The following is a 10,642-nucleotide window of genomic DNA, read 5'->3' as shown; positions in this document are numbered from 1 at the left end:
ACAAAAAGTAAAGTATGGCATTTCAGTTTTATTTAAACATAGGCTGACCTTGATGCCAGTCATGTTGTGATAATTGTTATTTATTTAATTCATTACTTTTAAGATCTTTTTGCAGAATTTAAGGAGATGATTTTCTTCCTTTTGTTGTCTTTAGCAGCCCTGTTGAGCTATAAAAACATGGAGGCCCTGAAGAGGAGGACAGACAAGCGACAACCTTTATTTTTTCATGTATATATATATATATATATTAAATATATATATGCTGATATTATGATGGAGACTGACCTTAGAGGTTTTGATGATGATTAGCTGGCAGGTTTGAGGTAAAGGCCAGGCTGGAGAAAGTGGTCAGGCAGGGGTCCGACCACCTAAAGGTGTCTTTACAGGAACATGGCTGAATGCCATAAACACTGCAGGAGACATCACCATCTGTAAAACAAAACATCAGATTCACACTTTTATATCTTACCTACATCCATCCTCTCACTGCAATCATCACGTGTTCTTATTAGTGGAATGATAAAACGCATGTATCTCTAAGTGCACATGTATCTCCTTACTCTCCTTTTCTAATGGATGCAGTGATGGAGGAGTGAAGCTGTAAGCAAGCCTGTAATGAGAGGCTGAGGTGAGAGGGAGGACAGGAGCATGGAGCGCTGAGGTGGATCTCCTGCTGCGGAGGTTGTTAGAAGGAGAATAATATTAACACAAGACCACCAGCTTCACTCATCAGTCGACTGTGTGGTCTGAAACCACTGATGAGAAGCCTCTGTGATCTCTGCTCTGCATCCATCTGAACAACATGTTGTATAAAGTGTGATATTCTTTTTCTGAAAAATGTGTTTTATGTCATTCTTCTTACTTTTCTTCTGCTTAAAATCGTTTTTGAAAACAACCAAACTGAATAGAATGGGTGTAGAAAATAACAACTTTCACAGAGTTTACTGAGCTATAATAATAATACTTATAATAAAACAATTTCATTTGTATAGCACTTTTCAATACAGGAAACAAAGTGCTTCACAACAGGCAATAAAACCCCCCAAATAGTACATTAAAGGAGATGACTGAATATAAAGATGAGGTTATTGTCAAATAGATGGAACAAACATTCTTCTTCAACTTCCTGATTTGAGTTTGTAGAAAAGTGTCAGAAAAATCCTAACACACTCAAAGATGTCAGTATGTAGGACACATTTTACTAGACGTTTGAGGATGATATTGAGGGACACTCTGGTTCCACAATACAACAAAATTGAAAGAGCTGCTCACTGCAGTGAACAAATAAACCAAATTGTGGACAAAATAAAAATGCAAATTGGAAGAAAAATAAACGTAAAAAAAATCAAGCTAGATCTCAGAAAACACTTTGATTATTGCTTGTTATGCTTCCAAATTGTAAAGAGGAAGTTACAAAGACTAAGTAAGACCAACATAAAGTAATGTCTAAAGTTGATATTGCTTTATATATAAAACCCAACGTAACTGTCGTCCACGTATTAGCTCTGTAAAACCCCAACACTATGTACAAAAGTATAATATTAAATATCAACAATAAACACAAAATAAGCAAAGACTATATGTAAAAGACTAAAGGATAACGTACATACTTTTTAAAATATTTATATGAGTACTTTCCCCCTGTCTGCTCAAAACGTTCCTGTGTCAATTAAAAATACAAATTTGGAGTCCTGATTGTTTTTCTTACTTTCCACCTGAGACATCGTATAAAAAGCTCAACATGTAATATAGTCGTATGTATACACATTCAAACACAAACACCCACATTACACTCACAGAAATAAATACCTTCTTTATATTTTCTGCTGCATTTCCTGATTCCCAGAGTACCACTGATGGAATAGGTAGGCTTTGAGGAATAAACTGGTCCCTTAGCAACAGACGATGCTGATGATAATGTAGAGGTCAGTTAAAGGAAACATCAGAGACAGAAAGCCCAAATTAGAGAAGAAAAGAAGACTGAGTTACCGGTTTCACAAGACTGCAATTGGACTTTGTTTCTGATTATCCTGTAAAGACATAAAGGAACTCACTCAATGCTTGTTTTAATTACCTCTGCGTGACGCACGAACACAGTTGTCTACCTGTTGATGGAGCTGACACTGGGCACGCTGTCCTGATCACACACTCGCTCCAGCAGCAGCCTGTCTCTGATCTCCCAGGCGAACATAGTGGGGTTGGAGTGCTTCAGATGCAGAATCATCTGCACAACTTTGGGAGTGGCGACTTTAGGCTTAGAGCCTCCGATAGCTCCTGGTCTGATGCTTCCTGTCTCATTGAACCTACATTCAAAGTAGTGATAGCCTATCTGTAAATCATTTTAACAGATCTTTGTAAAATATGGATACTGATTTGATCTATGTAGGCTAGCTATACGTTGTAATAAAGTAAGTAAGCCTGTCTATTGATTCAAAGAGTGAGAAATAACCACGTTTTTAGATTAATTTTATATTTGAAAGAAATATTTGTCATGCGTAATGGATAACCATAAATAAAAATAGGCCCAAATTAGGCCTAATTATAGTAGGCTATAGGACAGCACATCAAATATTTGGCTAAATGAAGCAAATTAGTGACAACAATGCAGGATTTACAATAAATTTTTGATGGAAAAAACGTTTGTGTGACTTACCTGGTCAGTATTTTGCTGACACATCCGTGACTTACGCGCAGGCGGCGGGAGATCTCACAGGGACGCACACCCCGCAGGGCGAGCTCCACAATGCGCTGTCTCACTACGTGCGGTAAAGGACGCCCGGTAATGAAGACACCGCCGAGCTGGTTCATCCCGCCGTGTCCTGAGAAACGGAGCAGATCAGAGACACCCGCATCACACCAAGACGCACGGCTGCAACCAGCATTCCGTTATAAGGCAGCTCCGCCATTGCAGAGGACAACAACCCATAAGACTGTAAATATTAACCTCATGAGAAAACTTTAATTCAGAAACATCCTTACTGTGAGTGACGACGAGCGGCACCTGTCCAAAGTGTGCCTCCATCACAGACTGCCTGTAAAACTCTGTCGTCCTCCTTAACTTTGACACGGTGGCTGCTGCAAAGTGTAGTTGGACTGAGGTTAGAATACTTTCAAAGAAATTCAATAAGAAAACTTGGGTTGGGGTTGGTGTGTGTTTGTGTACGTGCGCTTTTTTTTTTTTTTTTTGGGGGGGGGGGGGGGGGGGGGGGGGGTGCAGACTTCAAGAGAGCGTATTTTGCGGATGGCTATGTTTTTTTTTTTTTTTTTTTTTTTACACTGCTTGCCTTAATTACTTGAGTGGTTCAGTGGTTTTATTTTGTAATTTTGCTCTTTGGACAGATCTTGTGATCATAGCTTCCAGGGTTTTAGACCAAGACCAAATCCTGTTGTCCATGCATTTTCCTTTAATTTCCCTGTTCAGTATGAAAAACAAAAAGCAAGAGGAGATTTTTAATCAACAGGCTTCACTGAAAATGGCAACGCATTAAATTAAATTAAATTAAATTAATTAAATTAAAATATTTACCCACCTGCCAGGAAGTATAGAAAAATAGCACAGGCATACTTGATAAGTTAAAAAAATACATACAACCACAGAATAATCCAAAAATAAATTAAAACAATAAAATTCAACATAAATTAAAATAACGCACATAATAAAAAGAAAGGAAGCAAAAAAAAAAAAAAAAAAAAACAATTTAAGACGCTTGAACATAATTATAAGAAAAATAAGTCAGACAATTATCTAGATAGTTATCAACCCATATTGTGTTGATCAACTACATCACAAAAGGTGGAACAAAAATAGGGCTGCGTGTAATGAGTTCACTTTGTTAAAGCAAGAGTTTGACAGCAAACTTTCACAACATATCTTCACGGAGCCACAAAAAAAAAACAAAAAAACAAAAACAGCCGAGCTCTTTTGAGTTCAAACGCCGGGATTGGTTTTTGGTTGACCAACATTTAAACTCCCGGAAACGCCGGGTAAAGAGCTTCAAACATGTAAACATATTGGAAGTAGTTTCACAGAGGGACTTTTACTATGGTATGCTGTGTGAAGTTGACACCGAGATAAGGTAAACTAGAAGGGATAAGAGCACAAAGGGTTACCATTAGTGACTTCCTTTCTCTTTGTTTTGTTCGCTACTAGCTGAAGAGTCGAGGTTAGCTTAGCACCGGCTGGGCTGATTGTAAACCCACGTGTCATACATCCCGGATTTCCCCCCCCTAATAACTCAATTTCAACAAACATACAAGAGTGTAATGTAACCGACGGGCAAGTCACTTCTTCTCGTTAGCAATTGCCTTAATTAGTGTTGTTATAAATTGTCCTTCTGCTGTCTTAAAGCAGTTCAGTGAGTCGTCGTTGGGTGGCGCTGCTGCTGTGAAAATGGACAACGAAAACAAAGATCGTTTCTTTATTGAGGAGTTTGGTAGTTCAGAAGGAGAAGATGAGATCGAGGTTAGTCGCCTGAGACGTCACAAAATCTGTAAACAGTCTTCTCGGCCGAGCATGGATAGCTCTCCTCCGCTCCTGCTGGTATACAGCAACCCGGGTCCTGTTTCCAGTTTGGACCTGCAGGAGGAGGAGGACAGAGACCAGGAGGACAGAGACCTGCAGGGGGAGGACAGAGACCAGGAGGAGGAGGACAGAGACCTGCAGGGGGAGGACAGAGACCAGGAGGACAGAGACCTGCAGGAGGACAGAGACCAGGAGGACAGAGACCAGGAGGACAGAGACCAGGAGGACAGAGACCAGGAGGAGGAGGACAGAGACCAGGAGGAGGAGGACAGAGACCTGCAGGGGGAGGACAGAGACCAGGAGGACAGAGACCAGGAGGACAGAGACCAGGAGGAGGAGGACAGTGACCAGCCTGTCGAGGAGTGGATGATCCTAGGGAGTGAGGAGCAGGTGGGAGACTCAAGTATTCATCTTAACCTGAGCTACTGGGACAACTCTGCGGATGACTCTGGAGATGAAGGTTAGACTACACTTGGTTTTACACTTGTGTTTAAGTCTATAATGCTGTTTCAAAGGTTGTAACCTTTGGGGACAAACATGTAAAACTGCAGGTGAAAAGGGAAATGAACAAGAATGCCCGGCTATTCGATCTGTTTTTGGCATGCTATTGTATATGAAACAATCAACGTCCAAATACCCTATATCATGTATTCAAAGTAAACCCGATGCAGATCAGCAGTTCACATCATGTAGTCGTGGGTGACTGTTTGTGTAGTAAATTTGTTTACCACTGCTGTGCTTACTCATTGGTGTAGGATGAGCTTTAAAGACGTTTCACATCTCCTCCGAAAAGCTTCTTCGGTTGAATTGTATTTACATGGAAGTTGTTAAATTCCATCCCCCGGTTTAAATGATTGTTTTTATTAAATAGAGGGTTTTGATAACATAGACCTACATGGTTTCGATAACACACTTTGACTAAGTCTTGGCTCCCCGAATGCTGCTTTAAATGGGTTTTCAGTTCGGTAATGATCAGGTGTATGTAAAAAAAAGAAACTGAATCAGCAGTTATGTTTATTTGCTTGCAGAGCAGAGTATCATCTTAGATAGTTTCTCTGTATGTAAGTTTTACACCGGCAGATTCTGACATCAAAATGAACATCAGCTTGAATAGAGATTAAATACATTTCTGTGGATACATTTAATACATGAATTGACAAAGGGGGACTTGCATAGGTATTTGTTTTAACCTGTAGGATTGCAATTTATTTTTAATGTTAACAAGGCTTTTTGCTCAGTCTTTTCTCAGTTTTTTCAGAAATGCTCTGATTCACATTAATCGAGACACTCATACTCACAGCGGGGAGCCTCGTTGCTCTACCAGGTCGTCTCATAACGTCAGCCAGCGGCTCCACTGGAGCAGAGCCTTTAACTTCACCTTATGGAGTTTTATTCTTGATTTGTAAAAGCAGTTTTGGGGGGAGTTGTGCGACATCTTGCGAACCACATAATTCTACAATTTATAGTGAAACTTACATCTTGTGTAATGTATTTTTTTCTTGTATAGATCAGAATGTGAAGTCAGAGATGGACACTTGGCAAGTATCAGAGAAGGACAAGGTAACTACTGATATCTATCAGCTTTCATGTTTCTGTGGAACTTGTTTTTCAGGATAGTCATGGTACACTCTCGTATTCTGCTGAGCAGCAGTATTTTTGGTCAAACTTTATAAAACGGTGTTCAAATAAACTCAAACATATGCTTGTATAAAAAGTAGATAAAAAGACTTTATAATAAACAAAAAACAACTTCTTTCAGCGATGCAGGTATTTATTGTATATATTATTGAACATTATTTATTTATCTAATTATTTTTTTATGAAGTTCTGTTTGAAATACAGTCCATAAATATTTGTTTAAGGTGGCTGTGGTCTAATATAACAGTGTGTACTTTGTTTTAATGACTGGTTTTTATTGTTATTTGTCATTTTTCTTTATAGTGTGGTGCTGAGAAGTCTCAGCCCTTCCGCTATTGGGTACCTGGTAACTTTCAGGCCTGTAACATCTGCAATAGGATGGGACATCTCGCAAGAAGCTGCTATTATCAGAAGGTAAAGAAACGCCCCACGTCTGCGCCTTCTTTTCTTCCATTCATTTTACCATAACAGCTCTGTGGAAGAAAATTCATTGCAAGAGTTTGATACAGATGTTGCTTGATGACCCTGATTCTGATATAAATACTGCCCATGCCCAAACCGCTGAGATTTCTTACTTACTAGACTCAATGACAGGGCACATTATAGTATCCAAGTAAGATGCTTACCATTATGGCTTATTTCATCTTGGTTAATGCATAACTTTGTTCCCTGCTGCTCTAGACTCATCCTGTGGTCCTTTTTTTTGAAAATGATGACCCATATATACAGCTCCATGAACTTGTGTGTTACCTTCCCTATATGTCTCTGTTGTTTCACTAACAGATTGTCAGTGTGGGTCCAAGGTACTTTTAGAGGTTGATCAACAAAATCCCACCATCCATCTTAACTCTCTTCTTTTTTTTGTCTATTTGCCTTCAGAAATGTCCCACCTGTGTCCTCTGTGGCATCCAGGGCCACATCCTGAGGGACTGTCCGCGCCGTCCCTGCTCCAGCTGTGGACTGCCTTCTCATTGCTTCAGACCCTGTGAAAGACCCCCAGTTTGGAATCAACACTGCAAGCGCTGCAGGATGGCAGGGCATCTCTCTGATGTGAGCGTCCATTAGCACCCGGATATGGCCCCTGTCACAGTTTATGTTAAAAGAAAGTGTTTACGTGTTAAAGGAAACTTTGAAAGCGTTCGTCAGCGGTGTGTTGACACTGTGCCTCAGGCATGTGTGGGCCTAATTTATGAAGTGTTTTTTGATGTCGTCAAGCAGTTTTTCATTTTCACTTCTTCATTGCAGTTGTACAGTGTTGTTTCTTTTGTGTATTTTAAATGAGTAACTTTTACCTTTTGTCTCCTGGGTTGACTTCAGGCCTGCCCTGATTTGTGGAGACAATACCACTTGACTGTGAGTTAAATTTTGTACTTTACTGCACTGAAAAGTACTGGTGAGACTTAGAGTTGCCATGCATGGGTTTGCATTAATAAAATAACTCAACTATTGACCTATTTCCATATTTAAAAATGTCTGTTTGAGCAGATCCAACTAGACGTTCCAGTAAGGCCATTGACAGTCCACACCCCAGAACAAAAGGAATACCTGACTTTTTGTTACAACTGCTCCAAGATGGGACATTATGGTTATGTAAGTGACCAAGAACAGAAATCTCACTCTGACTTTTCTCATCTTCTTTGGTATCCTGGCTTAATCTTTCCCTGCCCTCAGGTGTATCCCTTTATTTCTTTCTTTTTTTGTTACAATGTCGTTTTTCCCCCCCCGATTTTCTCCACCTCTGTGTACACCTCTGCGCAGCATGCACTCCGTCTCTTGTCCTCTATCTTATTTTGGATTGGACTAGTACCTGCCTGCCTTTGTTCCTCCTGCTCCCTCACTTTAAATGTAATCTTCTCTCTCTCTTTTAAATACTTTTTAAAAGTAAAAGCACTGTTTTTGGCGGCCCTCCCTCCATCTATGCCTGTGTTTCTGTCTGTATCAGGAGTGCTCTAAAAGGAGGATGGTCAGCGGGGTGTTTCCCTCACTGCCCTTTGTTATCCATTATGACTCAATCAACGACATCCTGAAACATAATTCAAGGATGCATGAAGGATCAAAAGGTGAGAAAACGTAAAATGTTTCATGTGCAGTGATACTGTTTAAATTGTGTCGTTTTATTTGTGGTTAGTTATTTTTTAAGGGGGGGATTTCAGGGTTTTAATCTCATCTGATATAAAAGAAAACAGACCAGGCCGTCCAAGCATCCTCTTTCATGATTCTGTTTGATTGCAGTGCACACCAGCTGTTGCTCTCTCTAGTTACCTAATGTAGTAACTTTAGCTTTTAGTTTGGATTTGTATAGCCTGATTTGACCTAAAATAATGACAACCTCCAGTTGATGGGGTGGCAATGGTGTTTTTATTCAACCAGAATTATTCCCATTGAGATTCAAAAATCTCTTTTACAAAAGACTGCTGCACAAAAAGTTCCACACTAATAAATAAACAACAGAACGTAACATAGAAAAAAATGGAAGATTCCTTAACCTACTGACTTGGGCTGGGTATTTCCTACAACCCCACAATACCATAAATATCAAGATACAAAGGCCATGATACGACACATATCGTGATATACATTGATTTTGGATAATGACCACGTCCTGCACAGAATTTACGACAACAGCTGTTTTTTATCGTTGAGAATACCAGCGGAGGCATCAGGATCCTACAACTGAAAACACTTCAATTCAGGTCCTCAGAGATCCTAGAAATATGTACATTCAAATATTTGAATCCCAGAGCTATAGGTCGATTGTTGTTCCAAACTGTCATCACAGCTCTGCAGCCGTATCGATTCTGTAACGTCTGAATCGATACATGTATTTGAAAGGAGCACATGACGATACATTGCAATATCGATTTTTTTTGAGGACAGCCTTAGTGGGAATAAGATATGGAAAGGTTGTTCACGTTTGTTCTTTATTACAGGATATATGTACTAGGCTGCATTAGATTAAGCTACATGTACCTAATGATTTGACAGTTAGTTTATAATCAGTATTCAATCTACCTTAAGCTGTGATTTGTCTGTTTTTACTTAATGCATCATTATATTCACCAGCTGTTCGCTTACACAGACTGTCTACTCTTTGTTGTTGGGCAGGTAAAGTGTTTGGCTTCATTAGAGTTTTTTTTTCCACTAAAAACAGCTGCCTACTGCGACTGACGACTCCGTCAAAGAAAGCAATGAGAGTGAATCAAATCAGAAAAGTTGCAGGCTGTAAAAACCAACACAAAGTTTGCTTTGTCTAGTTGAGCGAACCCTTTCATGTTATGTTTGATCTCTTGTTAATTAAAAACGTTACTTCATGCATTTGTTAACAACAGGTTCTCTTAACTGATTGTTCAGCCAAACCTCAGGTTTGGAGAGATTATCCAGTTCATTTTTTCTATCTATGCTGTGTTTGCAGAGCTCATAAGTGCTGGATGCCTGCCTTTCTTAGATCAGCAGACTGAACTAACACAAGAGAGTGGTGAGGAGAATCTGGCCGTTCAAGGGAGGAGCAGGACAAAGCAGGTGGCGTGTAGCCAGGCTTGCAGGAGGAAGACGTGGCCAGAGAGGCGCAGAGAGAGACGGGAGGTGAAAAAGCTGAGGAGAGAGGCTCAAGCAAGACGAGAAGGAGGACTGTTGGGGAGATCCAAGGGAAAATTTGATGATGAAGTTTGCCCTTCAGACCCCTCCAGGTCTCTCCTTCATGGTCAGAAGTCTCCATCCCCTCCACAAAAGAAGAAGAAGAGGAGGGATGAGGCAGGTGACAGAAGGAGCCGGAAGAGCAGAGAGGCAGAGAGATGGAAGAAGAGAGGAGGGCTTAAACATGGGGATTTATATCCCCATGGTGATGTAGATATCAGCAGCGAAAACTTTCTTTCCCCAAAACAAAGAGTACGTCACAGAAGACGATGAAGTGTGATTATTTCTTCATGTTTAAGGGTAATGAATGTGACTGGATAATAGTAAACAATTTTGTACCTGTCTTTTGTTTGTTCATTCATTTATCACTATCACTGTACTTAAGTATTCACATCTACTAGAATTATACTCTTTTCACCTAGTCTCTAAAAAACATATTTTAATGTGTTGCTTTACGGCTCATGTATTGCAGTTGACTTTTCCAGCTAAAAATAAGGCTAGTTTTGCAGCAACATCATTTTCTTTCATTATAATTATTTGTTATCACATCAAAGGAACGGATCCCTGACTGATATTTGTAAAGATAAGTATTTATAATGTAAAAAAATATGTCAAAATACATGAATTTCCTGTCTTATTGCTTGCTCTAGGATCATTTTATAGCATGATACGAGATTGTGAAGACACAGGAATTGGTGTTTCGCGTTTCTTAGTACATCGGTTACGGCTTTAAGCATCCGCCCATGCAGGACTGGTCTATTTGAAAAGCTGTGTGAACACAATCGCTCTTAAAGCCTTGTCTTATAGTATTTCTGGTATGAAGCTGCTGAATTATTAATGAACGGAGCA

At 39.7% G+C, this 10,642-nt stretch overlaps 2 protein-coding genes across 2 annotated transcripts; one reads left to right on the top strand and one right to left on the bottom strand.

Moving 5' to 3' along the window:
* Positions 1 to 8: 8 nt before the first annotated feature.
* Positions 9 to 3,154, bottom strand: LOC132981886 (paired box protein Pax-5-like). Its single transcript, XM_061048003.1, has 7 exons — positions 2,980 to 3,154; positions 2,654 to 2,819; positions 2,106 to 2,303; positions 1,990 to 2,030; positions 1,810 to 1,908; positions 286 to 429; positions 9 to 186 (listed from the first exon to the last, which is right to left on the bottom strand). Exons 1-6 carry the CDS (start codon positions 3,020 to 3,022, stop codon positions 287 to 289), a joined length of 690 nt encoding a protein of 229 aa, XP_060903986.1. The 5' UTR covers positions 3,023 to 3,154; the 3' UTR covers positions 9 to 186; position 286.
* Positions 3,155 to 4,390: 1,236 nt separating this feature from the next.
* Positions 4,391 to 10,136, top strand: LOC132982575 (zinc finger CCHC domain-containing protein 7-like). Its single transcript, XM_061049125.1, has 8 exons — positions 4,391 to 4,982; positions 6,030 to 6,082; positions 6,464 to 6,574; positions 7,040 to 7,210; positions 7,478 to 7,513; positions 7,646 to 7,750; positions 8,103 to 8,220; positions 9,573 to 10,136. Exons 1-8 carry the CDS (start codon positions 4,391 to 4,393, stop codon positions 10,064 to 10,066), a joined length of 1,680 nt encoding a protein of 559 aa, XP_060905108.1. The 3' UTR covers positions 10,067 to 10,136.
* The last annotated feature ends 506 nt before the right edge of the window (positions 10,137 to 10,642 follow it).

The sequence above is a fragment of the Labrus mixtus genome, chromosome 10 (genome assembly GCF_963584025.1).
Source record: "Labrus mixtus chromosome 10, fLabMix1.1, whole genome shotgun sequence".
Taxonomy (NCBI): Eukaryota; Metazoa; Chordata; class Actinopteri; order Labriformes; family Labridae; genus Labrus; species Labrus mixtus.
The sequence above is the reverse complement of the archived record's forward strand: the minus strand, read 5'-3'. Positions and strand labels throughout refer to the sequence as shown.

Bases quoted from the DNA above. Each gene is read 5' to 3' on its own strand.
- LOC132981886 (XM_061048003.1), bottom strand. From the start codon at position 3,022: ATGGAGGCACACTTTGGACAGGTGCCGCTCGTCGTCACTCACA. The intron at 2,031-2,105 runs GTAGACAACTGT...ATGTCTTTACAG, and splicing joins AGTGTCAGCTCCATCAACAG to GATAATCAGAAACAAAGTCC. The intron at 1,909-1,989 runs GTAACTCAGTCT...CATTATCATCAG, and splicing joins ATTGCAGTCTTGTGAAACCG to CATCGTCTGTTGCTAAGGGA.
- LOC132982575 (XM_061049125.1), top strand. From the start codon at position 4,391: ATGGACAACGAAAACAAAGATCGTTTCTTTATTGAGGAGTTTGGTAGT. The intron at 6,083-6,463 runs GTAACTACTGAT...TTTTCTTTATAG, and splicing joins AAGTATCAGAGAAGGACAAG to TGTGGTGCTGAGAAGTCTCA. The intron at 7,211-7,477 runs GTGAGCGTCCAT...GGTTGACTTCAG, and splicing joins TGGCAGGGCATCTCTCTGAT to GCCTGCCCTGATTTGTGGAG.